This window comes from Primulina eburnea, chromosome 5 (assembly GCF_022965805.1).
Source record: "Primulina eburnea isolate SZY01 chromosome 5, ASM2296580v1, whole genome shotgun sequence".
NCBI classification, from domain to species: Eukaryota; Viridiplantae; Streptophyta; class Magnoliopsida; order Lamiales; family Gesneriaceae; genus Primulina; species Primulina eburnea.
The window spans coordinates 1,130,191-1,158,108 of record NC_133105.1 but is presented as its reverse complement, the minus strand read 5'-3'; the positions used below and the strand labels follow the sequence as shown (position 1 = coordinate 1,158,108).

At 36.8% G+C, this 27,918-nt stretch overlaps 4 protein-coding genes across 5 annotated transcripts; 2 read left to right on the top strand and 2 right to left on the bottom strand.

Annotated features, from left to right (window-relative positions):
- Window positions 1-239: 239 nt before the first annotated feature.
- Window positions 240-1,610, top strand: LOC140831557 (ethylene-responsive transcription factor CRF2-like). The gene has a single exon (XM_073195303.1). The coding sequence runs from the start codon at window positions 411-413 to the stop codon at window positions 1,392-1,394; it is 984 nt and encodes a 327-aa protein (XP_073051404.1). The 5' UTR covers window positions 240-410; the 3' UTR covers window positions 1,395-1,610.
- A 2,010-nt stretch (window positions 1,611-3,620) lies between these two features.
- On the bottom strand, window positions 3,621-5,681 carry LOC140832072 (arabinogalactan protein 41-like). The gene is made up of 2 exons (XM_073195870.1): window positions 5,352-5,681; window positions 3,621-3,891 (listed from the first exon to the last, which is right to left on the bottom strand). The coding sequence occupies exons 1-2, from the start codon at window positions 5,473-5,475 to the stop codon at window positions 3,794-3,796; spliced, it is 222 nt and encodes a 73-aa protein (XP_073051971.1). The 5' UTR covers window positions 5,476-5,681; the 3' UTR covers window positions 3,621-3,793.
- A 10,440-nt stretch (window positions 5,682-16,121) lies between these two features.
- On the bottom strand, window positions 16,122-20,590 carry LOC140832070 (uncharacterized). The gene is made up of 7 exons (XM_073195869.1): window positions 19,327-20,590; window positions 19,158-19,223; window positions 18,103-18,247; window positions 17,759-17,977; window positions 17,318-17,507; window positions 17,039-17,234; window positions 16,122-16,569 (listed from the first exon to the last, which is right to left on the bottom strand). Exons 1-7 carry the CDS (start codon window positions 20,481-20,483, stop codon window positions 16,455-16,457), a joined length of 2,088 nt encoding a protein of 695 aa, XP_073051970.1. The 5' UTR covers window positions 20,484-20,590; the 3' UTR covers window positions 16,122-16,454.
- A 798-nt stretch (window positions 20,591-21,388) lies between these two features.
- LOC140832069 (uncharacterized) lies at window positions 21,389-27,731 on the top strand. Of its 2 annotated transcripts, none has more exons than XM_073195868.1 (4): window positions 21,389-21,549; window positions 21,646-21,704; window positions 23,323-23,430; window positions 23,606-27,731. In XM_073195868.1, the coding sequence occupies exons 3-4, from the start codon at window positions 23,340-23,342 to the stop codon at window positions 27,433-27,435; spliced, it is 3,921 nt and encodes a 1,306-aa protein (XP_073051969.1). In that variant the 5' UTR covers window positions 21,389-21,549; window positions 21,646-21,704; window positions 23,323-23,339; the 3' UTR covers window positions 27,436-27,731. The 2 variants fall into 2 exon arrangements, with proteins under 2 accessions (XP_073051969.1, XP_073051968.1); XM_073195867.1 differs by having other exon boundaries at window positions 21,390-21,549; window positions 23,189-23,430.
- Window positions 27,732-27,918: the final 187 nt, after the last annotated feature.

The following is a 27,918-nucleotide window of genomic DNA, read 5'->3' as shown; positions in this document are numbered from 1 at the left end:
TAGAATTTATCCATATTATAATATTACCAACAAAACATAATAGAATTTTCTAAATGCTAACTAAACAATCTCAATATTTTGTCTAGAAAGACGGAAACAAAGATATAAGAAGAAGAAATCACACACACTCACTCCCCAAACTCACTCACTTTCAGAAAGTTTTAGAAAACTTTCGACTAGGTAGGGTGGTCCTTCGCAGGATACCCTAAAGGTGCCCCGACAATATCAATCCGCCCGGGATTATTTTTTATATCTATCTCGTGCTGCGCTTTTAGAGTTGTTCTTTTTCTTTATTCCCAAAGAATCTCTCCGCTCACTCTCCTTTTTATTTAAACTGTTCACGCTCTCATAATTTTTCCTTTTCAATGCTAATCTGAAGGAGGAAAAAATTTAAACTGGGGAATTGAAATATGGTGCGTAAAGAGATAGAGAAGACTATGTTGTCTGCTAGAATCAACTACGTCGAGCATATAAAACAAACGACAGCTCTCAGGACGCCGGAATATGCAACTGCCGCTTTCCCCACGACTGTCAGATTTTTAGTTACTGACGCGGACGCTACTGACTCCTCTAGTGATGAAGAAGAGGGTTGCTCTCTCAAACGCCAGAGAGTTAGAAAATTCATCGACGAGGTGAGAATCCAGCCTTGTACAGATGGCGGAAGCAAGAACGGAAACGTCAAAGCTAAACAAGTTCTGAAGAGCAAACGGTCGGAGGCTGCTGCGCTGAAGCAGAAGAAGAGCGGTGGACGGAAAAACGAGACGCCGGACGCCAAGTTGGAGGATGGTAAGAAATTTCGCGGTGTGAGGCAGAGGCCTTGGGGGAAATGGGCGGCGGAGATTCGAGATCCCCTGCGGCGAGTACGCCTATGGTTAGGCACCTACAATACTGCAGAGGAAGCTGCCATGGTGTACGACCACGCGGCAATCAAGCTACGAGGACCTGATGCGCTCACCAACTTCTCCACTCCAACAGTGCTTCACAACAAAACAAGCTCAGGGTACAACTCTGGCGAGGAATCGCCCAAAACTGCCCGGTCTCCTAAATCAGTCCTCCGCTTCGTCTCTACCGCTTACTCCCAAGCCGAGGCTGAACCCAAATCCGTTATGGAAGCTGACTCGTCTTCAGTCTCCGTGAAAGATAATGACGAGGACTTGCCGATTTTTCCGCCCAAGGACGAACTGTTCAGCGGGTTCGAGCCCCCGGTACCGGTACCCGTAGCCGATTTGTTCGATCAAACGGGTTACATTTTCGGAGCGAAATTTGACTGCTGCGCCGGACAGATGCTTATCGGGTCGAGCCGTGATTTCGGATTATGGCCCACTTGGCAAGCGGATGATTACTTTCAAGATTTTGGGGATACATTCGGGTCGGATCCTCTCGTCGCCCTCTGAGTGTAGTTAAATTTACTATCTCAATAAAAATAGTACTAGAAAATCAGCGATTATATAGCTGCTTTTTCGGCAGTTTTGAAACTTAGTTTGTTATGTTTCCACGCTAAATTTGTTAATTTATAAGTTGTCAAATTTAAATTAACAAATTTAGCGTGGAATCATAAGTTCATAACTATAATATCGTGTTTGTGCTAATAATATTATGATGTTTTTTTTAATATATTATTACTATCATATATTCAAAGATAGTTGTGCATCGGCAAGTAATATGGATAAATTACTATAAAATTCACAAAAAAAAAATTAAAAGAAAATAAAATGTTCAAAGTAGTATTTATGATGTGAATTGCAATCACGTGACTTGTAAAGTTTTCTATACATATTTTGGACACCTGGGAAATCTCTTTCAACAATATTATTTCTTTTGTGATTATTAGATGAGATAAATCTATAGTTGATTGTAATAATTTAATTCAAAGAGGATAAAGAACAAAGGTCTAAGTCGTCGAATATTAAACTTCTGAAAATGGGATTTAAATATCTCAATTTAGAGCCGAAGTACCGAAACTCAGGCAATAACAAATTGATGTCCCAAATCAAAACGTATGGAGTTGAGTTGGTGTATTTTACACAAGGCTCTAGATTTAACCTGGTTTGGGATAAGCTGTGAGGCATTTTGATGATATCACAAGACGTGTAGGGGAAGGATGCATAAATATCGTTTTTTTTTTTACTTGGGGCTCAGATTTCAATAATTCAAATGGACAGTGGTGGTTGTGGTCCTAGGATGAGCCGTGAGAATTCAGACATGAAATAGAATCGGACAAACAACTAAGATTTACTGAAAGCTTTCAGAAAACCTAAGATTATACCATTTTCATGTTCTAACACACGCCGCCGTCCAAGAAATGTATTAATCAGGCTCGGCTTAAAGTATTTTCTGTAAACAAGAATGTGATTGCCAGAAAAGCCAGCTGCCTCTTGTCATCCTATGCTGTTCAGGTGACACGATATTCTTTCTGTATAACTTGAATCATACTTTTCTTATCCATATTAATTAATTTATTCGACCTTTTTATAAATTCCCCGAATTTTTTTTATACTTAAGAGGCACGCTTGTATGACAAAAGTTGGTTAATAATGGGACAGAGGATGTGGATGGTTCGAGTTTTGCCCTTTCTTTCTCTCTAAAGACAAACTTCAAAGGACACCAAATGGCCCTCTCTTTTATAAAGCTACAATTTTCGATAAGAAAAGTGCATAATCAAGAATCTGAGACAATGTTTTGAAAAAAACATTCTGGATAAGGATTCTATTTTCCTAAATCGATACTAAAATTTCGGTTATTCTCATGTCTTTTATTTATGTCATAAAAATTTCATTGTATTTATATGCAATATCGTTACTTATCCTAATTTCTTGGATAACCCTTGATAAATATGAGACGGGGCAGACGTAAATGTGGGATTTTGAATGTAGGAACCGAAAGGTCAGTATCAGCAGCAGACCTAATAGTGATGGAGCAAATGAAATTAGATCCTTCGGGCCCAAATATCCCACTCTCCCCTATTTTGCGTAGTTGTCTTCTCTATGTACATTGAATGGAACTGTCCACAGCAACAGTCATCCCAAAATCTTTCCTTTTTTAAAAAGATATATATAAACGAGAGAATTTAGAATATAAGACATCATATATGTATACATTGGATATATTTGAATTTAGAAGAAAAAGGATTTTGAATTTAATAGTGTAATGGTATGAGACAGAACGGCATTAGATAATTTCCATGAAAAAAGTGATGGGGGCAGACACATTAAATGTGCTCTAGCTAGTTGTGGGCTAGATAATATGTCATTTTTATTGTTTGGCAATACTATTAACATATAGGTAACTTCCAAGTCTACTCGGGAGCCCATCTGCGAGCCTTTTGGGGCTGATAATTATCCCTTTTCTGTTCCTTCTGAAGAAAGAAGAATAATAAAGCCCACTTCAGCAGTATTTACAAATCAGATTTATTAAGAGATTCGGGATCCATTTCAATACACGTTTTACATAGAACGCATTCAAGGCTAATTTTATAGAGATTAAATGGAATTAAACCATAACAGTGCATTTAAGAAAAGAGGTCATACTTCTTTCCTTGTGTAATTTAACGCATTGACTTGTTAAAAATTGTGTGCAAATATATCCATTTGACCGAAAACACATTCGATAGGCTTCCGACAGTTCAATCAAGCAATAGGATGAATCAAAACAACAAAAGATAACATTACATCGTCAATAAAGGGACATTCATAAAGTTTCTGAGGTTCATCATGATTCATATTTCATCACTAGTGTATCGATCTTAGATTCGCGAAAAATAAAATAGAAAAACGAAAAGCCCTGACAAATGAGTTCAGACAACCAATGAAGCATCAGCAGCGTGGATGAGATATGTTAGAACCAATGCCAGCAGCATCAGGAAACAAGCAATGCCCTGATCAACAGTCGTCCCTGCTCGAACGTGCCTCAAAAATTAGTAGATCATACATAACCAAGGCAAATCTTTGTCAAAAAGTTCATGCTTTTTAAGTTCGACCACTGTGGTAATATGTGACACTTGACGAACTTCTAGTCAATGCAATTTAAAGTGTTGCACTGATTTTAGATGTGAGATCATGTCCAAACTGAAGTTGCTGCATGTTATGGTTCTCCGATACAAGATAAGAGAGGCAGAATAGCTATGTTTAGTTAGAGAGAGGAAGTCAAAGTTACAGGTCCAAAACAGTTAACGATAAGCCTCGAAGTATTTATATTCCATTGTAAGCAAAATAGAAAACTTTAAGTTTAGAGATACAGAGTCCGAAAACTAAGCAACAAATAGAGTGACTTAAAGGCAACAAGCATTAATGGCTAAGCCAGAAGAGTTACAAAGAGGCCGGGACGAAACAAAAATGTGAAAAGAATTAGGAGGGTGAGACTATTTTTCTGAATATGTAATTTACAAAATTATATAAGCCTATGCGAATATTTAAAGGCAAGGGCTTCCCTTGCCAGCCCATCTTTGGTACAGCATACAAGATAAAAGCATAACCAAGGCTTTCAATGTGTTGATAAAACAAGTGAACGCCGTACATAAAAAACTCAAGGTCTTAAACTCTTAATAATCTGTAGGATAGATCAAGAAACCAGAGGGTCCATAAGGGAAGATATCCCGAGCCCTTTCAGTCGAAATTTGATAACAAACGATGAACTTCCATATGTTCCAAAAACATTTTAAACTGTCAAATATCACAGAAAACTGTACCAACTAATATCATATTTACAAGCATATCCTCCTAACGAGTTTTTTAAATTTTCCTTACACGTCCTCATGATAAAGTGAAATATTGGCCATTACAGATTATTAGCTATGGTTACAAATCTGTCTCGAGACCGTAGTTATGTTTGTTTATCCACCAAATCATATCATTATGTTTGTGTAGCACAATCCCTGCAAAGAATTCCCATTTGTTCATTCGATTTTACAGAATGGCATCATTCCAAATTTCTCTGAAACTTTTGTCATTCCAGTGTAACTTTGAAAACAAAGGCGCAAGACAAGATTATTAATATCCAACTTACATATAAATAATCAATGTGGATTCCAGAGCATTGAATTCAGGCAAAATGCCTCTTTATTCAAGAATATGTATCAAATTCTCCGTTTTCTTTATTGAGAAAAAAAACCAAATAATAATGATGCATTCAAGATCTTAATTGCGCTCCAACCCTTTCAGTTTGAAGATCAATTAAGCAGGAAACAAGCAACGGAGTCACAAAACCATGCAGCATTTCTCAAATAACATCATATTAATACAAGAAAACCCAACAAGATGCAAAATTTAAAGAAAATTATTCCCATAGGATAACGTTCAAGAACACCATCTCCAAGATCGTACCCAAAAAAAAAATTGGACGAAAAGGAAACCCACCATCACTTGTTGGAGAAGGAGCAGGGGCCAAATGCTGCTGGCCCTGAACAGCAGGCAAAAAGAATGCGAAAACAAAAGAAAACATCGCAAACACGCCGTATGAAACTTTGCCATTCATCGCCATTTTCTTTTCTGTTTTCTCTCTGTCTCCCGCAGTTAAGCTCTTTCAGAGAAAATTTCTTCCAATTTCCAAATGAACGGCTGGCTCCTACGCAGAGAGAGAGAGAGAGAGAGAGAGAGAAATGCGCCAGCCAATTGCAAAATCTTGGATGCTTTATAAAAAAGATGCCGAGATTTGAGTGGCGGGTAGTGTGGTGGGGAAAGGACGTTCAAAAACCATGTTTATGTTTGCAGATTTTAATGATATATGTTTATTTATTTTGTTGTTCCAAAGTGTTTCTGTTTCTTCGTACTTTTATATTTTGCGCAAAGATTCTTCTGACCTGATGTCGTTAGTAAATTTCGTGAGACAAAAATTATATTTAGGTCACTTGTTAAAATGTATTTTTTTTTATATCAAAATATTATTTTTTATCATAAATATGAAAAAATTTATATAGGATTTACACACTATCACATACTTATAATTTCAAGATTTCATATAATTTAAGATTCTGACTTATGATATTTCTTAAAAATTAAATTTTAGGTTCTTATGTATATGTAACTATGTATACTATGCGTCGTGACAACTTTTTTACGATAATAATAGAATGTATTGGTTTTGATGTAAATATGTGATGCAATATGTATAGAGATTGGTTTTATTTTTTGGCAAAAATTTATGTGAGATATTCTTACATGTCGTATTTCGTGAGACGAGTCTCTTATTTGGGTCATCCATGAAAAAATATTACTTTTTATGCTGAAAGTATTACTTTTTATCATAAATATCAGTAAGATAGACATCTCTCACATATAAAGATTCGTAAGACTTTCTTTTCCGATATTTTTAAAAGATTTTGTAATTTAAAATAAAACACGTGTCTTGAGAAATAATTTCACAAGAAGTAATCGATTGTCGTGAGATTAATCTGAAAATCAAATGATCCTGAAAATTAAAACAAAAATTTGTGTGAGACGGTCTCACGGGTCATATTTGTGAGACTGATCTATTATTTGGGTCATCCACGAAAAAGTATTACTTTTTATGCTAAGAATCTTACTTTTTATTGTGAATATTGATATGATTGACCTTTAATCTGTGAGACGGTCTCACATGATATTCACTCGAAAATTAATATGCACGATGAAACTATGTTGACCTCGAGATATCCTCGAAGACAACCAGGAGAACCGGTGATTGGTTAGGATTGGTGGGGTCTACCACGTGTAAACCGTCAGCACCACATTCTGCCATGGTCCTATCTAATTATTATCGGTAAACAATTCATTATATTTTTTTAAGGGCAACTTGTGTATCAGTACCTATTTTTTATAAACTTTGGTTTTGGTACCCAATTCTTAAAATACCCTTCCTATCCCTTTTTAAATAATTGAGTTTTCTTTTAAAATAACGGCCCATCATGCTTCCGTAAAATAAATTAAATCTTATACCTCTTTGACCGGAGTGCCACCGGGTTATATCCACCGTATTTTACAGACTGCTCCTCACAGTCTAACCACGCGATCGCAACCTATGGTTACTGACGTAGATTCCTTCAGCAGCACTTGGCACAACCTTAATTCGTTTCCTACCTTAAGGTGTACAGTATAAGATGAAATTTTGAAAATAATACATGAGAGGGGCTAGAGCAAAAGGTCTCTTTTATTCAAACACAAACATTTATATATTACATAGTAACCTCCTGTAGAGGAGGAGAAACTTGTTTAGCTACTTATCGTAGCTGAACTCTTCACACACATAAAACTTGAAAGAAAAATATTACAACCTTGTATGAAAGAAATGGAGAAAATATTTGATGATCTTCACTTCCTTCTTCCTGCCTTATTTATAGAAGGCTTTTTCGGATTTGAAACGCGGATTTCAAATCTTCATTAGCCTTTACAGCTTGCTTGGGGACCATGTAGTGGTTGAAGGGTCCCTGTCTAGATTATTAATCTGGACATCAACTTCTCATCCTCTTTTATCTCTTTTAGGTACCATTGACGATGAGTTTCCAGGATATCGGCAGTAATTTCGTCTTTTTTATACTCTTTAAAATGATTTACTAACCATTTAAGAGCTTCTGCCTCTTTCCTCTTGTATGTTAACCTTATTTTCAAAACTTTCAAATATACTCGATACATTTTTAAGTTTTGATTCTCGTATGGTAACTGGTTTTCATTCTGTCCTTATTTATGGACGAATTTTCCGGGCCCAGTTAATTTTTTATTCATTGGATTCCTTTTAGATTGGTATCCAATGCTTGCTGAGTCATCCACCATTTGTTATTGGTGGTCCATTTGTCTTTTACCACTAATTAGTGGTTGTCTTGATTCTATCACTCACATGATAGTGGTCCTGCTTTTTGTAATGGAGGGTCACATGTCCCTTTTAAGTTTGTCGAGGAATCTTTGGTTTTTTGTATCCTCGAGGAAAATGTGCATGTGGTCCTTCTCTACTTGTCCTTGCTTCGGTAAAATGTTTCCGATCAGATCTTGGTTTGAAACCTTTACCGAATTCTGGTTCTTTCTGAATTTGGCATTCAGGACAGATGTTCTCCGACCATCTTCCTATGTGTGCCATATTGCAGAACTTTCGGCGAGTCTCTTTGCTTGCCGGTAGCTTGCTGTTCCACAAAAGATTTCTTTTCTTCTCAAATAGATCTTCTGCAAAACTTGTTGTTTTTCCTGTCATGGTATTTAACAGGAATGATCCGTTCACTGAATGATTGTAGAATTTGAACGGAAACTTAACTTTGTCCATCTCAGTGAGACAGACCCAAATACCCCAAGCTCTTCTGGTAGAAATATCATCTTCGTTAATTGAAGACACCAGGGGTGTTTCTTCTGTCGGAGGGTCCTTGATGAATTTCTGGACGTTTAAATCTGGCCTCCTTAGCTTGATGAAATGAAAGGCTTCATGTGTGCCTTTCCCTGCTGGTTCTGGTGCTGCACTGAAAAAATACAACTCCAGAATATCTCCTCTGGACAAATAATCATTATTCGCCCAAGTTTCGTGAACAGCTTCCTGGATCCATTTTGGTAAACCTGAAATCTCCGGAAAGCTGGGTGACGTAGTATAAACTGAGGCAAGAGCCCCAAATTCATACCAAGCTTTAACCTCCTTGGGATATGAATTAGGTTTCATCCATACCCTTGGATATTTTCCTGAAACATCAACCCTATTTGTAGCTGGGTTAATGCCAATGCGTGTTTTTAATTTCTCCCATTTCTGCTGATAATCCTGAATTGGAGAAATTACACCTTCATTAGTACCAACCTTAGCTTTGCCTTTGTCAATACGAGGCCTAAGGTTGATCTCTCCCTCTTCAGTCCCCGAGGTGAAGGGTTGACTTGAGGACTCAAGATAAGGATCAGGAGTCTCAATTTTTGTTTCAGCCGACTCATCTCGTGATGATCCCGACTTAACACTTGTGCAAGGGGTATTTGAATCCCCTGCTACAGATATAGAGCCCTGTACTCGAAAACTCTCCATTTGAGAAACCAGTGGTCTCTCAATGCCCTGGAGGATAGGCTTTTGCATTACAGACCATAACTGAGTATATGCCTGTAAACATCCTGTAATTCGATCAGAGACAATTCTCTTATCAGCTTGTTGTAGCCTTCCCGCAACTTCTGCGTTAACAGCTAACTTGTTGAACTCCGTTTGAAGCATTTCAAGGTGTTCCCTTAAATGCCTCTGCATCTTGATAATAGCATCAATGTCAATGCTGTCCATCTCTTGTTAAAAAATCTGCAAGAATATTTTCATGAGATTTTATTACCATAATATCAAAAATATAATTTTGACACAAAGCTTGCCATCGTAATAATCTAGCCTTCTCAGGTTTAGACTCAATTTTATTCCTTAAAAAGGCTTTAACTTGAGTGTTATCAACTTTCAAAGTGAATTTCTTTGCAAGTAAAAATAACGGCCATTTTTCAAAAGCCCTCTTTACTGCATAAAATTCTTTTTCGTTGATATGCCATCTTATGGCTTCTGCATCTGAGAATAACCCACTACAATATCTGCATGGTTGTTCTCCATCTGGTGTGAGCTTTGTTAATACTGCAGCCCACCAATGATCACTGGCATCGGTATACAATACCAGATCATCCTCGTCTTGAGGAATAGCCATCTTTGGAAGGTTTTTGCAAACCTTCTTTAAATGGATAAGTCCTTTTGTGTGTTCGTCTGTCCATATAAATCTAGCATCTTTTTTCAACAATGGACTGAACACTTTCCTGTGTTTTGCTAGGTTTTTTATAAACATCCCAGCAAAATTAACAACTCCTAAGAAGCTTTGGAGTTGCTTCTTGTCTTTGAGACTTTCTGGAAAATTCTGCACTTTTTCGACTATGTGTTCTTGCAGAATTATTCCTGACTCATCGATTTCAATTCCGAGGAATTCAATCTTTCTTGTAGCAATGACTGCTTTCTTTTCAGATAAAACCAGTCCTTCTTTCTTGCAAACTTTAGAGAAAATCTCCAAATGTTTAACATGTTCATTCATATCTTTGGATGCTATTAAAACATCGTCGATGTAAACAAACATAAACTTGAAATAATCTTTGAAAAGATTATCCATCTTTCTTTGAAATATTTGGGGTGAGTTAGCCAATCCCATTGGTAATACTTCCCAAATATAATGTCCTTGAGGTGTGGAGAAAGCTGTGAATTTCTTGCTTTCTTCCTGCATCCGTATTTGATAGAATCCAGACTTGCAATCAAATTTAGAGAATATCTTGGCATTGCGAATGCAACTAATCAAGTGTTCTCTACTAGGTATAAAATACCCATCAAACTCCAGAATCTTATTAATTTCTTGATAATTAATAACCAGTCTGGGTTTTCCTCGTTTAATCTCACCATGATTTCTTACCAGAAAACCTGGACTGCTATATGGTGACATACCTGCTTTGATTAATCCAAGGTCCAAATGTTCCTTGATTATAATCTGCATATCCCTCTGATCAATGATGTTCATTGGGATGGGTTTACAACGGACAAATTCATACTCTTTGCCTTCCTTAATCTTAAGGCAAGCTCTGAGTTGATTTCTGTCCCACCATGCCAAGGGATCTTCATTGTAATTTTCTTTGATCCTTTTCTTGACATCTTCCAGTGATACCTTAGATTCAAACTCTACTTCATTTGTATGTAGAGTTATCTTAAGGCATTCTATATCTTCTGGTTGGAGTTCTTTATCTGCTCTTAACTGGAGCATTGTTTCTCCAAACCGTCTTGAATCCTTCATTTTTGGGTTCAGAAGTTTTCCTGAATCACCACGCTTGCTGCGAAACTGGATTGGCAATTTTCTGTAAAATGCCTCCCTAAGTCTCTGGACTATGATTTTGTGGGCACATGGTGTTGTGAACACTAATCTTCTAGTCTCATTTTCTTGTGTATAGGACTTGAACATTTGTAGGAAATTATTTCCTAACAATATGTCTGCTCCTGTATCATGAAAATAAATTGGTGGTGTCTTTACCTTGTACCAAGGTGTTTGTCCAGCACCGCCAATCATGATTTCAGTCATCTTAATTCCTTTACATAAGATTAAGATTCTTCTGGAAAAATCTCTTCCAGCAATCTTGGGTAACTCTTCTTCCAAATTATTTGGAAAAACTCCTCGTTTTGCTGTACATATTCCAGCACCTGAATCAATATATGCAGCAAAGTATTCTGCCTTATATTGTTCATACAACATTCCTACTGGAATGTATATGGAGAATGGACTTGTGGTCATTGGATTTTCCACATTTTATCATCTGCCATAAACTCCATTCCATACTCTAGACGTTTCCAAGGTTTATGTTCCTCGAGAAACTCTAGTCCAAGAATCAGTCGATCTGATTCTTTTCCTGAAATTCCTTGAATATGCACCTCCAATTCTCCGATATTAATCAGTCCTTGGTAAGTTCCTATCATCGGTTGTTCCAAATAGTATATTGAATTACAAGGAAATTGATTCCTTTGCTTTGTAATGTCAAATACTATTTCTACTTCCTTCCACCCTTCTGGGCATCTAAGTTTTCCTATTGTAGAAAAACTTTTCAGCTCCTGTTGGGTTTCTATGACAGGCCTTTTATCCCATCTGTAACTTGTAATTCTATCTCCTTGAAAAGATAGTCTTCTTGATTCCAATCTAAGACTTTGATTCCTCTGTAGAATCGGTTTGTCTTGGATCTGGATATCTGTTTCCTGTATTAAAGGAAACTCAACTCTTTCTGGATAAATTGCCTGAGCAACCTTTCCGAATATTTCAGGGATTTCAATAAACTCGTTTCTAATAAACAATTCAGAATGGTGTGTATTAGATAGAGCATATGAAATTTGATAGGTAATAGAATATGGCCTATTACCTTCTTTCATCAGCCTTTTTTCCTTGAAGTTCTGATGTAGTGTCAAGGCTCGGCTGAAATCTCGATCTGCCAGGTTGTAGGCTATCCTTGGATAGATTACCCCTACAATTTTTCCTGCACAGAGGTTTCCTGAGATTGTTCCCAGTACTGAATCTTGTAGATTCCCCATTCTTTTATCGCAAATAGCAATATCGATAGGTGAATCTATTCCTTCTTTGAAAGTAGCCTTTATCATAATTTGGATTGCTCCGATATGAATCCAGGACATAGTCCTTGCTACTTCTATCTTGAGTTTTTGTAATTCCTCCTTAATTTCTTCGGAAGGAATTAACTGCATCTCCATTCTATTTCCTGTAAGTTCCATCGGGATTGCCATTTCCCTTCTAGAAACTTTATAGATTAGGTGATGCTTTCTGTTTCTTAGGCCAAGACTTCCTAAGAACTTTTCTACCTGTCCTGCAGAGAAACCTTGGTATCTCTGTAGACTTGGATTTTCTCTCATGATTCTTTGAACCATGTTATGAGATATTGTTGTCTGGCTAAAAAACCCAGACAGATCTTCATGTGTTTCGTGTCGAAACACCTCGTCTTTAGTCAGATTCCGATTCTGTTCCATCAGATTCTTCCGGACTTAAGACTTCTTCTTCTTCATATATACTCTCATCTGAGGCAATGTCCTCAAATCGGTATACTTGAATGAGATCTTGGTAATAAACTGCATCTTCTATATCCGGAGTAGGATCGAAGCGTTTAATGCCTCTTTTCTCATTTTATGGACAGTTGGTCGAGATATGACCTCTTGCTCCACATGTCCAGCAATTACAATCCTTGAAACTTTCATTGGCTCGCGTATGAGCTCTTCTGAAAGTTTTCTTTGTAGGTGTTCTTCCTGTGCTTCGAGATGAACTCGATGCCTGGGACGATATCCTACTTCTTGATGGTCCGCTTCTCTGTCCAGATTTATAAGATCTGGCTTTCTGTCTGGACCACACAGATCTTGGTTTCCAAGAACTTCTTCCACTTCGTGCATAGGGATGAGTCCTAAAACTTCTCCTTTTATGCTTCTGTGGTTTACTTCCAATAATAGTTGGAAGATCATTTTCTTTACAACACAAAGGAGTTCTTTTGTTGATACCCCTTAGGCGTTTGTAATTCTTTTGTAACGCTGCCATATGACACCATTCTGCCAATTTTCCTTTAAGGAAAGAGGCTCTTCTTGCCAATGTATCTGGATTACCAGGTACGTATTCCCTTATGAGCATTTCTCTCCAAGGACTTGGCATTTTTGCGAAGAAAAGCTGCATAGCTATATCTTCTTCGACTCCTGAATTCCATCTATATTTGGTGAATAACATAATGTATTCATCTACCAAACATATATCATGTAATTCAAGACTATACAGAGCTTGAGTATATTTTTTCTTCTTCTCCGTATCTTGACTATTGAAATAGTCTACCCCTATAAAGTGTGCTTTGAATAGGGTAGCCATCTTTCCAGCGATCTCACTAAGAGATTCCCCAACTAGGACTGACTCTTTCATGTCTGCTGAAGTCATGTCCCAAGCAATCTTTACTGATCCCATAAGACTCATTTCCAAAAGTTTAATGAATCCTTCTTTGTTGAGATCGAGTGTTCCTGCTGCAATCCTCATAGCAGATGTCCAATCGTCTATGAGATCTTCTCTGTTTTTGAAGTCCAATACATCAAGGTTAAGCATAACCCCGTAAGGATGTATAGGATCTAAAACAGTTTTTCCATAGGGTGTTTGGTGCAAAGGAATTTGAGCTCTCCTTGCCCTTGTTCCCGCTGGGTGTGATCCTCCACAAGTATGGAAATCAGTCTGAGATTCTCTCATATTTACATTATGAGATCCCATACTTTCCCTTGGTGGTTCCTGAGAAGATGACCAGGTTATTGCAGGTGGTGTTTCACCTACTGCTGTATTCATCTTTAGATCTACTACTTTGAGATTTGCGAAAGACTCCGCAAGTTCTTGTAGATCCTCCAAACCAATCCTTTCTAGAGTTGTCATCAGATCAATTTCTTTTCTGAGACAGACTTGATTAGATTGATCATCTTTTCTTCTTCAGTTAAAGGTTTTGACACCACTCTGGACTTCCCTTGTTGATGTAACAAAGGTTCGGTACCAAAGGATGGTGGTAACCAACCTCCTGAAGATCTTTTACTAGAACTTGGTTGTTGTTCTAGTTTCTGTATTCTTGTTTGAATATCCTTTAAGGTCTCAAGAATTTCTTCTTGTTTCTCTAGGACCTTTTCAACCCTTTGAGGTACATAATATAGCACATTGCCATAATTTTGTACCGTTTTCTGTATTTCTCTAAGATCCAGAGAGAGCTTAGAGGAGTCTGGTACTATTTCCAGAAATTTATTATTCTGAATCATAAATTCTTTCCTGAGGGTGCTGTTGCTTCCCTTCTGTCTATACAGATCCGTTGTTCTCTGAAGAATTTCTTCTGAGTAGATTTTGAAGTATGTTTTTACGGTTCTTTAGACCTTGTAAACGCATACCTTTCGTTCCGAGTTTAGTGAAGCATGTACTTCGCTGTAATTCTTGTTCTAATTGAATTATTTCTAGGGAAATAAGTTCAATTTCGAACTGGATGGTAGTCCCTGGCATATTTAACAGATCATTGAAGATCTGGTCTTTTCGGCCTGTAAGAGTCTACCTTTTGTGTATGCAAGGTTTTGCAAACACTGCTGTCTTTTATCAGGAGATAAATTTCCTGATTCAATGAGTTGTTTCAGATGCTTTATAGAACATCTGAATAGCTCTATTCGGAAACTAATGTTTCTGGAATAGAGATTGAAATGATTTCGGGGATACCTAAATCCTTTCATTTCTTGATATATGACATATACCGTCATATGTCTGATGTTTCCATCAGATCTATACCATAACTTGGTGGTCACCATTGGAACATACCTTTGTTCTCCTGTTTCTGATATCTAACAATAGTTAGATATACTTGTGTATTTTCCAAAATATTGGAATAGTTCTTGTAAATTATTCTTCTCGAACTAAAGTTCGGATTCATAATTTTTTCGAAATTCTCCTTCTCATACATTTAGTTACTAGTAATAATAAAATTTTTGTGTTTGAAATAAATTAACCATGCTCTGATACCATTTTCGAAAGCGCGGGGATCAATTAAACTTAAATAGGGCAAAAGGGCAAATTTGGCAATTTAGAAGAAAATCTCTCTTTCTATGTACTAAAACCCAACTCCATTTTCAAAATGTACTGAATCTCAATTAACCCTTTTTTTAAATCATTTCTTATATAAAATTTAAAATCAACAATTAATTATATTAAGATGAATTTTGAATAGTTATCAGTGAAATTATATTAAGATGAAATTTGAATAGTTAACATTGAAATTGGAGATAACATAATTCATATATAGATTATATAAACATATGAATTTACTTCAAATTAGCAAAAAAATTAATTTTGGATTCTCTCTTCATGTAATATATAAAAAATATATATTAGTGCTAAGTATATCTGCTTATAATAACTTCGAAAAATATGTTCATTCCTAAAACACAAATAAGGATACGAGTATTGTTTTATAATATAGTTAATTATATATATTTCTAATGACGAAAAAAAAAACTCGACTAACTTTGAAAATTATACATATCTCTTTAGGGTTGCATCAAATTTATATTTATATTTATTTATTTTAAAAATTATATGTATATCCTCATTGTTTTTTTTTTATGATTTACAATTATCACTTCTTGTTCATAATATTAAATAGCGTGGAGATTTAAAAATTAATTTGAAGAAAAAGTACAAAAAAATGAATATATTTATAATTTGAATTTTTTATTTTAAATATGTTGTTTGTTTTTTTTTAATTTTATGTAACGTTTCATTTAAATATATTAAAAACTAAATCGAACTCATTTTTGAATACTTGTATTTGATATCTGGCGAGCAATAAATGTAAAACTGCCATATATTTTAAAACAAAAATTTGTACAAGACATTCTCACGAGTCGTATTTTATGAGACTGATCTCTTATTCAAGTCATCCATAAAAAAATATTATTTTTTAACCATAAAGTATTACTTTTTATTGTGAATATCGCACGGATAAAGATTCATGAGACCATCTCACAAGAGACCTACTCATATTTTAGATGAGATATAAATATCTTTTAAAGTTAAAAGGATGTAAAATATTAACTACTGATATATATATATATATATTTCAAAGTTATTTTTTTTATAAAAAAAATCATGATAAACCGTAACTGATATATATATATAGAAAATATAAACTAACGACTCCATCCAGACCAAAATACAACACATACAATGAAGTGTTTCGAAACTTCAGATTCACCTCACGTAACTGTGGTGGACAAACCTAAATTTAAAACAGTACAATCCATGTACGATCTATCTGTACAACAAATCCAAGAAAGTCCGTTGCCGCAAAATACATCATCGACACTTGAATTTCTATCATAAAAGCTACCAAACACAACAGCCTGTAAATGACGAGGCAAAAGCGCAGATACGAGGAATCGACGTTCATAGACAGAAAAAATCCAACACACGCATTCATTAAAATCGAAATGAGCCACGTGTTGCCAAATCAATCATCATCAGAAACAGTCTTTTGCTTCTTCCATTTGTATGCTGCTTCCAAAATCTTGAGATTTGTTGTCTGTGTTTCTTCAGGGAAAAGGTAGTCGATATACTCCTCATACCTGAAAGCGATAATAGTATTAGCGTCGATAGCCAGCAAAAAGAAGATTCAATCAGCTGGGTAAGGTCAGCGAGTAACAAAATTTTGTGGTGATGGAACCAAATTCAAACGCCTCTTAAACTTGTCAACTCTAGAATTAAGAAAAATTGGTAGCTTGTTAATGTTTTAAAACAAGAACAGCAAGTTGCAACAACGTTTAACGTAGATAACAATTCTGAAACATATGATGATTCGGTAGAACCAACCAAGAGGTAGTAGAAAATTGCCGAAGCAGGGGTAGAAAATTTGCCAAAGCAGCGGTAGAAGATTTGAAAAGGACGACGATAGCCAAAACTAACTATGGCGACTGTGTATATTTGCAGGGTCCAGAAATTCAAATATCGAAAGTAGCAGAGACGAAAGAATATGTACAGCGTTCGAAATGCAACAAAATGGAGAAGAAAATGAAAGAGAGAAGGCCAATTGCATACCCTCCCGGACCATCCTCGGTTTCTATATGCCTCCTCTTTTTGAGTTTCTTTGGAAGCTTGACACGGACCAAATCAACATTGCCAAGCTCACCAAAACTGCTTTCCATGTTCAACCACTCCTCCAAAAGCATCGCCCTTTCCTCTTTCAATTCAGGAGCAGAAGTTCTAAAATAGCCAAGTGCTCTTTCAAAAACAGCTGATGAGCAAAAGAAAAATGTGAGTTTTAGTTTCACACACATAACTGAAAGACACGAGTAGCAGAAAATGTAATATTCTTACCTCGAGCATGCTGAAGGCATTTTCTCTTTTGTTCATCATCATCTGAGTTCTGCAAGTCCTCCATAGCAGATGCCTCAAACTTAGCATAACTAATCCACACCTTCAAGTGTTTTGTGCGGTTCAAAAGCCTCTCATAAAGGGCTCTGGTTCTTTCATATTCAGACTCTGATATTTCAAAGTCAATGTATGCCTATCGATGAATAAATAAAAGAACGACACCCTAAGAAATTAATACTTCAAATATATTATAATAAAGCTATAGATGAAGAGAAAAAAATGAGGCCATATCATGGACATAAACAGGTAACACAGTAGCAGGGAGAATGTAGAAGCAAGTTTATTCCCATAAATATTTAGTGCAACAAATTTGAAGTCATACAGCAAAATGAATTGAAGAACAGAAAACGAACAGTGGGTAATGGGACTTAATTATCCAAGTACCTTCCACAACACTTCTGGCATATCTAGTGCAGGCTGGTCAATTGCGAGCTCAAAAAGAGCTCTAGCTCGTTCAGTTTCAGCTAAGGACCTTTCCAACTCAGCAAACTTGCTCCAGGCATAACAATTCTCAGGTGACCATTCCAAATACTTCTCATACAATTTTCGACAACGTTCAATGTTACCAAGTTGCAGCTCCATTTCAATGTACTTCTTAAATATCTGTTTATTAAATAGAGATATTTAGAGTACAAACCAAGGGAGAACCAGTAACCAAAAAAATCTAAGTGGCCCAAAACAAGAAAAAGAGATTGTATATCACGGTAAACAAATCAGTTCCATCATACCTTATCTTTGGGAGCCCTACCAATTGCTGACCCCAAGATTCGACGTGCCCGATCAATATCTAACTGACGTATTTCAAACTGTGCAGCCATTAACCAAATCTTTGCAAATGAAAATTTGTCGTGAGGAATCATCTTGAGACACAAGCTGTTTCATTTCAGTGTCAATCAGGAACGTGTTTGATGGATAATCATTCCACATAAATACGATATCAAGTATGAATATCAAGTATGCAAGGGTAAATTTCAGAACCAAGCATGGAATGGGGGCATATAATCTTTGTTCTAATACCTCTCAATTAAATTTTGAGCTGCCAAAGTTGACTATCAACCTGATTTACAAAGTCTAAAATAATTATTGGAGTCTTTGACACTACTTTCACATTAACTTTCATCAGGCAAAGCAATCTCCTAGCCACATCCTCCACCCATACACAGCGAATAGAGAAAAGAATACAAAATTCTTCGCGTTTGAGCATGGTTCTGTAGTTTTGAGAGACGGGGGAATTTTTAAGTCTTTTTCATAAAGTTTAATGAGTTCCACAATTCTCAGGAATAAGCAACCCCGAATAGGAAATTATTGACCTTCGAGCCTAGTGTTGCATTTTGAGAGTCGGGAACTTTCGATTCTTTTAATGAGTTCCACAATTCTCAGAAATAAGCGACTGCCTTGATGCGCACTGTTAAATAAGCAAAATCCTGGACTCAAACTTAACTATGTCATCGGAAGCAAATTGTGCATTGCATCAAGTGAATGGACGTCATCTAGATACACCAACAGCAAAGGATTTATAGATTATTTGGCCATGTTATCATTCTAACATCAAGATGCATATATTCATTTTTCAATTTTCACCTACTATAATACTTTCCACATTCAATAATTCAAACACAAAATCCTAATATCCTAAATTGTGGTTAGAAAAATTCTTCACAACACAAGGTAGAAACCCTCAATAATTCACGTAGAAAATTTACAGATAAGATATAAATATAATGACAGCAGAACCAATAAACCACATTAGAACCATCTTAAAAGACCAAATTTGGTAACTGACTTGTACACGTCTCTGGTTCGATCCACATTCTGGGCATCAAGCTCTTCGTATAATACATAATTAATCCTACACAAGACAAATGCAACCAGTCAGCCTAGTTGATTTTAACATCCAACAATAACTCTGAGGTGAAGCCTTTATACAAAAAAAATTCAGAAGCAAGCCTTACCACAAGTAGATGTATCTTTGCCAATACCGCTTCTCTTGTGCAGGTGGAATGTTTGCAATGGCCCTCTCATATGTGTCCTCAATCCTGTTTTTATCTCCGACACTCTCTTCCAACCTTATATAATCAAACCAAGCGTCATAATTAAGTGGGTTTTTCCTAACCTCGTCCTCATACTGAAATCTCCTCTTGCCGACAATGGCATCCTCAATTCCTTCCCTATCACCATACTGCTTCTCAAAAGCCACAAATTTTTTGTAAAGCTCCTCCGCTCGACCCTTAGGGATATGGTCCAAGGCATACTTATATATACACCTTGCTCTCTCAGTTTCTTTACACTTCTCCTCGAATTCTGCAAACGCCACAAACAACTCCTCCGCCTCCTCATCATCGGCCAACTTATCCACAGCCCTCTCGTAACAATTCCTAGATCGAGAAACATCCCCACTTTTCATTTCGAACTTTGCGAAACGTATCCAAGAACTTACTTTCGGATGACATTTAACAAACCTTTCGAATATCGTTCTTGCCCTGTCGGCCTCATTATATCTCAACTCAAACTTAATGTACGAGAGCCAGCCCTGTTGATCAGGCATCCACTCCATCCACCGCTCAAAAATCTGCCTTGCACCAGCCACATTGCCTAGCATCTCCTCCATGTGAATATACTTGTACCACAATTGATCCACTCTAGGCAACAACAAAGTAGCACGATCCCAAACATTCCTCGCATGATTTATAAACTTATTCTTCATCTCGAAATCAGCATACTTCAACCACAATGTATGATCCCTGTAATCCACCTCCAGCGCCCGTTCCCAAACGGACCTAGCGCGAGTGAAATCCTTCTGGGACTCTTCCCACTTTGCATATTTCACCCACACGCTTTTATTCCACCGAACTCTTCGGATTAGGTCCTCGAATTCCTTGCGTTTGCGGAGGCGGTAATCACCTAGCTCCGCGGTGTCGGTAATCTTCTGCTTGGGTGGGCGGATTTCTGCTTCCTGTCTCTCACGGGATTCTCGGAGGATCTGCTCCGCCGTGATTTGGATAGGCGCAGGAGTCTTGTTCTTGACTCTGGTTGGTCGAGGCAATTTAACCTCCGTATCTCTGCGGGTTAGGAAACCCAAATTCGGGTCCGCATCCTTCTTGCTGGCCATCGTTGAAGACGGTAAGATTGCAAGCAGAGCCTGGATTGGGGTTTTTTTAATCAAAGGGTTTTCGCTGTGAAATTGTGAATCCAGGGGAAACCCACATTCGCTCGAAGCGATTAATTATGGAAGAATTACATAAATAACACTGGTTTTGAAAATTAAACAAGGGACCCACCCGGATTTTAAACCTCGGATACTTCTTTTGATTATTTTTTTTAAAAAAATATCGAACATTAATTTTACAGGACATATTTCACAGTAAATAACAAAAAAATGGATAGTAAATATTAATTTTTTAAGTCAAATGTATGAAAAATATGGGAGGTTAATGAAAAATCCCCGTATTTAAATTGCATAAATTTGGATTGATGTATGTAGTTAACAAAATTTAAAATTTTTAAAGTTCCTAACAATATTTATATGGACTCTTACATTTCCATTAAAACATATATATTTATGTCTCTTGTAATAAAGTTTAACGGATATATCTATATATGTGACACAGATCTATAAGGTCATCCACAATAAAGAGATTAAAAAGAGCTTGGGTTGAGACTCAAGCTCTTCATCTCGATCGAGCCTGACCAAAAAGAAAAAAACTCGACTAAAAAAAAAGAAGCTCTACCCATCTCTATCCAAAAAACAAACGCGTCCAATCACGCTAGTTTCAAGAAATTAATAAAAAAATTACAATATCCGATTATAAATTTGTAATCCACGATGAATAATACACAGACACCGAGCTATAATTGCGTCATAATTTTGCCAGAGTGGGATTACCTGTATGCATGAAAGAGACACAAATTTACAAGACGACTCCAAAGATTCCATCCCCTTAAATAAAATGAAAAAATGGTGCGAGGGGTCGCTGTGTAAGCCAGACAAAACCACTTTTCATTTACGCCTTTTATTTTGAATATTCTTCGATTTCCATCGCATATTTTGGAAAACAATAAAATCTCCTAGCAATCTGAGTTCACACACACCACACTTCTCTCTCTCTCTATCATTTGTGCAAGTTTGGCGTTGGAGGACTGAATTTTTCCAGCTTTGATCCTCAGCTGATTGATTGGTTGACCGCCGATGTTTAATTGATTTCTCAATTTCAGTTCTCGCTCTTTAGCTAGTTGCTCGTTGGATTGATTATTTCTCTTTTTATGATATCCAGTCATGATCTTTGGGCTGGAGACTTGAATTCTGCACTCTGACTGTGGCGGGATTTACGAGGTTTGTTTGCTGAATTTGATCGACTTTTGTTTCTGCTGTTTATTAGCTTGTTTGCTACGCTGATGTTTAGAAATGATGTAGAAATTAATTAGCTTAGTTGTGCTCTGGTTTGATTTTTTTGATGCCATCCAATCATGATCTCTCAACCGAAGATTATAATTGTCATCTGTGATTGTTTGAGAAACTCTGTCCATTGAAAAAAACCAACCTGTTTTCTTAATTTCGGCGAGATTTTCGTGTTTACTAACCTAGATTTGTCATGATGTTTTGTCTCTGTTATTGATATCCTAACTATTGCTATTTCTATTGTTATTAAATTTTATTAATTTGAATTGTTCCCAAAATTTTGGCAGCTAATTATGTGTTTTCCTTTATTTTAGTCTCCATCTTTTGTTTTGATCTTCGATGTTCTAGTTATGTTGATCTGAAATTAGTTGATCGATTTTTCAACAAAGATCTGTGTTTAAAATAAACGAAATATAATTTGCTTGGACATGTATTAGAAAAAAAAATGTAAATAACGAGTCAAATTTGTTTGTTTGTTTTTTTTTTAAATAATGTCCACAAGATGAGAATTTAATTCATCAGATTATCAAAACAAGAAAATCCTAGTAGAGCCACTTTCTTCGAATTAAACGAACGAAAAAGAGAGCATCGTGTGATGCTTACATTTTTGAATACACACATATTTAAAGAGCAACTTAATTAGCTGGTCCTTTTGTGACTAGGGACAAACATATCATTTCAAAATTTTCAAGTATCGATCCATCTGACTTTTTGGGTGTCAAATTTGGCTATTTCCGGGATTTATGTAAAATTGAGACATTTTTTTTAAAATGAAAAAAAAAAACTTATTTGCTTAGCATTCTTTTTCTTCTTTTCTCTTTTTTCCCGTAGAAAGTATCGTCCATCCAGCAATTTTTTAAAATTATGTGTTGGCTTTGTCTATAAAAGTGGTGGGCCCGATCTGTCGTATACTTAAATTACATAGCATGTTGATTCTGTCGCGACACATATTTTCCAGCCCCACCCAAAGCGAGTCGAGAACAAGGTTCACCCTCCGGCTTCTATATCATTCGCTTGATGCGTGGTGAAGGTTACATAATTCATTTTATTATTTTTTGTGATGGGCATTAAAATTCCTGTCCGACCTTTGAGGCTTTCACTATCTGCGTTTCATTTATTTTTCTTTGCCAGCAATATTGCCTATTGTCAACGGATAACTAAAACTAAACCCCTAAATTACCGCAATTTATATGAATAGTTTCTTGGCCGTGGTCTGATCCTTCTCTCCTCGGCAAAAATCATGAATGCATGACTGGGGAGGGACGATATATTTTTTCCTTGATCTTTTGAGAGCCATTCCATTGCTACCCTTGGCCCTTGGGCAAAATTGCTACCTATAGGCTATATGATTATGCCTTTCAAATCCTTCATACAATGCATCAGTGTGTCAAATAATTGGTATATTTTCCCCATTTTAGATTTCCACTGATCGTGCTCTTTGCGCGGGAAGCGCGGACCCAACCAAATATCGTCAGTCATTTTTCTTGTGCTCGAGGTTCCTTCTTTCCAAGATGAAGATTGCCTTGTGATTCAGTAGCTAGACCATTTGCAGATAAACAAAAAGAAGAAATGCCTAGGCGTCGCTGGCGGGAGTCATTTAAATCCTTCTTTGGGAGTCTTGATACTGAAAAAGATGAGGAGCTTAAAGAAAGCAAATCAGGTAATAGTTTTTAGCTATAATTTTCTCGTATAGATCAGACTACAAGGAAAGTTGAATGCATAATGCCATGTTTCAAGAATTACAGTTGTTTCCAACTTTATATTTACTCCATTCATATATACAAAGCTAAAGATTAGGCGCAGCTCAAATGTTTAAAAATGCCTCATGACTGCAGAAATTGACAGCAAAGTGCAGAAGATTTTTAAGCTTCTCCAAGGCGATGATAGTGCTCAGAGCGAACCACTTACTTATTTGATTGAGGATTTCAATAATAACTACCAGTCTCTTTATGCTCGTTATGTTCATCTTACTGATGAGTTGAGAAAGAAAGCACAGAGCAAACATGGGAAGAACAGTTCCTCACCCAGCTCAGATTCCTCAGACTCGGATGATTCACCACGGAAAAAGAGCATAAAAAATGGTGAAGTTGAGAATAAATTTGAGAAAGATCCTGCTAGCGTTGATCAAGAAATGGCACTTTCTGAGGTTGCTGACTTGAAGAGAAAGCTGGCAGTCACTACTGATGAAAAGGAGGCATTTTCTCTGGAATACCAAAGGGCTTTGAGCAAAACGGAAGAAGCACAGAAGCTTGTAACAGATTTAAATGCTGAGGCTGAGAAATGGAATAATGAGAAATCAAGTCTTTTGACTGAAAAGGCCGATCTCAATAAAGAACTCGAGAGTGCCCAGAAACTAATAGCTGAAATGAACCATAAACTTGAAGAGATGAAGAACACCAGAGAAAGCTTACTCGCTGAGAAAGATGCTGCTTTAAAAAATGTTGAAGAAGAGAAGCGAGAGGCCGAAAACTTGAGAATCTCTCATGGTCAGTTACAAACTGAGAAAGACGCCCTACATGTAGAACTAGAGGGTGTGAAGGGAGAATTATCTGCCTTAAAAGAGAAGTTAGAATCAGTAGAAAATGAAGTCGCCGGGTTAAGTGAGGCGCACGAGGCTTCCAAAGAGAAGAATACAACTCTTTCCTCAAAGATTTTACAACTTGAGGATGAAGTAAAACAGGCTGAAATCAGAATTGAAGGTATTTCCTCTGAATCAAAGCAATGGAGTGAAAAATGGAACGGTGAGAAATCTAGTCTGTTGAGCGAGAAGTCTGATCTCAATATGGAACTGGAGAGTGTCCAAAAGCTACTAGCTGAACTGAACCAGAAATTGGATGAGACTAATAGAGAGAAAGATAGCTTAATTGTCGAGAAAGATACCGCCATCATCAACATTGAAGAACATAAGAGAACAGCTGATGAATTGAGGACCATTCACGGCCAGTTAGGACAAGAGAAAGACACCTTACATCTGGAACTGGAAGTGATGAAGGGGGACTTCTCTACTTTAAAGGAGGAACTGGAATCAGCAAGAAATGAAATTGCTAGCCTAAGTCAGGTGCACAAGGCTGCCGACGGGAAGAACGCAGCACTTTCCTCAAAGATTTTTCAGCTTGAGGATGAGATCAGACAGGCAGAAAACAAAATTCAAGATACTGTATCTGAATCAAACCAGTTAATTGAAAAATTGGCTGCGAAAGAAAGGGAGCTTTCAAATCACCTAGAGACTGATGGAACTTACAAAGAGGAAACATCAACTCGCCTGAGGAATTTGGAGCAGGAACTCGATCTGTCGCATTCTGAGAAAAGAGAAATGGAGAAACAGAAAGGTGATGAACTTTCTGCATTTGTGAAAAAACTTGAGAATCAAGAGAGGGAATCATCAGATCAAATTAATGAACTAACCACGCAGGTCAACAGTATTAAAGCCGAGATGGAATCTTTAAAGATTCATAAAGGCAAACTTGAAGATCAGATAGTGCATGAAGGTATGGAAGCTGCAGCTCGAGTAAAGGAATTGACAGATCAAGTCGATGCTAAGAAGATGGAACTGGAGTCTCTGCTCTATCAAAAAATGGAATCAGAGACACAACTGGAGAAAAGACTACAAGAAGTTTCTGAGTTCTTAATTCAGATTGAAAATCTGAAACAAGAGTTGGATAACAAAAACTTGGAGCTGAAGATGAACGTAGACAAAAAGGAGACTCTTGCTTTACAGGTCGAGCATCTGGATCTTGAACTCAACACCACACGCAACCTTAAAACTGAATTGGAGGAACAGCTAAAACTCAAAAGTCAGGAATTTTCAGAATCCCAAATCCAGATAAAGACCTTGAATGAGAAATTGGAGAGCAGTGCTGTGGAGCAACAGAAAATAAAAGAAGAGAGAGAGAATCTTGTGTTGGAGGTGAAGGGAAAAGGTGAGAACCTCAGTCAGTTGCAAGAGGAAAAGTTAAATCTGGAAGCTAAAAATTTAGAGATGGAGAGGGCATTTACTGAAAAGGAAACTGAACTCTCCACTTTGCAGAAAAAATCTGAAGATGAAGAGAATGAAGCATCTGCTCGAATATTGGAATTGACTGCAGAAGTAAACAGTCTTCAAGAGCAATTGACGTCTTTAACTGATCAGAAAAGTGACAGAGATCTTATTCTTGAGAAAAAGAGTGGCGAAATATCAGAATTCATTATTCAGATAGAAAAGCTGAAAGAGGGACTATCAAGCAAAACAGCAGATGGAGAAAGAATAAAGGAAGAGAAGGAAAGTCTAGCAATACACCTAAATGAATTACAGCAGGAGCTAGAGGAACTTCGTCACCAAAAAAGCGAACTTGAAGATCAAATAAGTAGTCGAATTGATGAAGGAAACCAGTTGAGGGAGGAGAAGGGAGTACTCGAGAGCAAGATTTCTGAATTGGAAAAGAATGTAGTTGAGAAAGGAGATGAGGTAATTGCTACACAGAAAAAGCTGGAGGATGCGCATAATGAAGCATCAACCCAGATTGGTGCCTTGACCGAACAAGTCAACTCCTTACAGCAGCAGCTAGAATCACTGCATTCTGAGAAAAGCCAATTGGAAATGCAAATGGACAGAGCTAAGCAAGATTATTCAGAAGGTTTGGCTCATGCTGAAAATCATAATTCTGAATTGGTGAACAAGATCTTTGAACATGAGAGAAATCTGCAAGAAAAGGAAGACTCCTTCATCAAGATGGGTGTTGATCAGCAACAACTGCTAGTGCAGCTCCGAAGTCACGAGGGGAATCTCAAATCATCGGAGCAAAAGATTGTAGAGATAACAAAACAGTTCCATGAAGAAATTGATGCAAAAAATAACGAAATTACTCAACTGGAAGACACTATAGAAGATCTGAAGAGAGATCTGGAGATGAAAGTAGATGAAATCAGTACATTGGTAGAGAATGTACGAAATATTGAAGTTAAGCAGCGGTTAACGAGCCAGAAGCTCCGTATCACTGAACAGTTGTTCAGTGAGAATGAGCAGAGCCATTCGAGCAAAGAACAAAAGTTTCTGGAAGAACAAAAATTATTTGAAGAGAAAGTAGCTAAACTGGCAGGGATAATTTCTGTTTATCAAGAAGCTCAAGCAAAAACTGTAGCAGGGATTTCAGAGAAGGTAAATGGCACGTTGACCGGTATTGATACATTCAGTGTCAAGTTTGAGGAGGACTATGGCCACTTAGAGACACGGATTTATGAAATCGTAAGTGAGCTTAAAGTTACAAGAAACTGGATCAAAGAAACTAATATCCAGAAAAATCAGCTAAGAACGGAAATTGCAAGTTTAGTTGAGCAGATAAAAGATGAGGAAGAACAAGAGTTGGTGTTGAAAGGAAAGATGGCTGAATTAGAGGCAAAATTGCAAAAAGATGAAGAGGAAAAAAATAGTTTGATTCAAACCTTGGAACACCATGAAGAAAAAACTGTAGAGCTCAAGAAAATAATATCAGAAAGGGATGGAATGATGGGAGAGTTGCAAACAAAAGTAAACCAAAAGGACGAGGAGATCTCAAGCTTGATTGAGGAGAAAAGAGAGGCCATAAGACAGTTGTGTGTATGGATTGATCACCATCGGAATCGCTATGATGATCTCAAAGGCATGATCATGAAAACAAGAGGGGGCTTAAGGAGGCAAACCGTTACTTAACTCTAAGTGCACATCAACTCTCTTCTGGTATGAATGGTTTCGACATCTATTTCTGAATTTTGATTAGTATCTGTATTTATTTCAGCGAGGGGCTAGTCCTTTTTAATTCTAGACAGTTGGTTAGAAAAAGATTTTAATCTTCACTTAAAGTATAGGAAAATTTTCCAGTTTGCTCGATTGTGTAATCATATCTATTCAAATCCCGGAGTGCTGCAGCTATTGCTATGTTATTTTATAGTAAATGTAGTGTGTGGATTTTTACTTTTGGAATGGGAAACTCAGTGTAAAATGTGTTAGTTAATATGCCCACTTTAGATTTCCATTCAAAAGCTTTGTTTAATTGTTTTGATGGTCCTCTATACTTTGAAATCGTGATACACTTAAGAAAAACGTTTGGCATATGATACATGAATTATTTTATATGTGTAGAAATGTTGTACTGCCTTGTCTAAAAATTTTGATGTAACTTGTAAGACTACTACA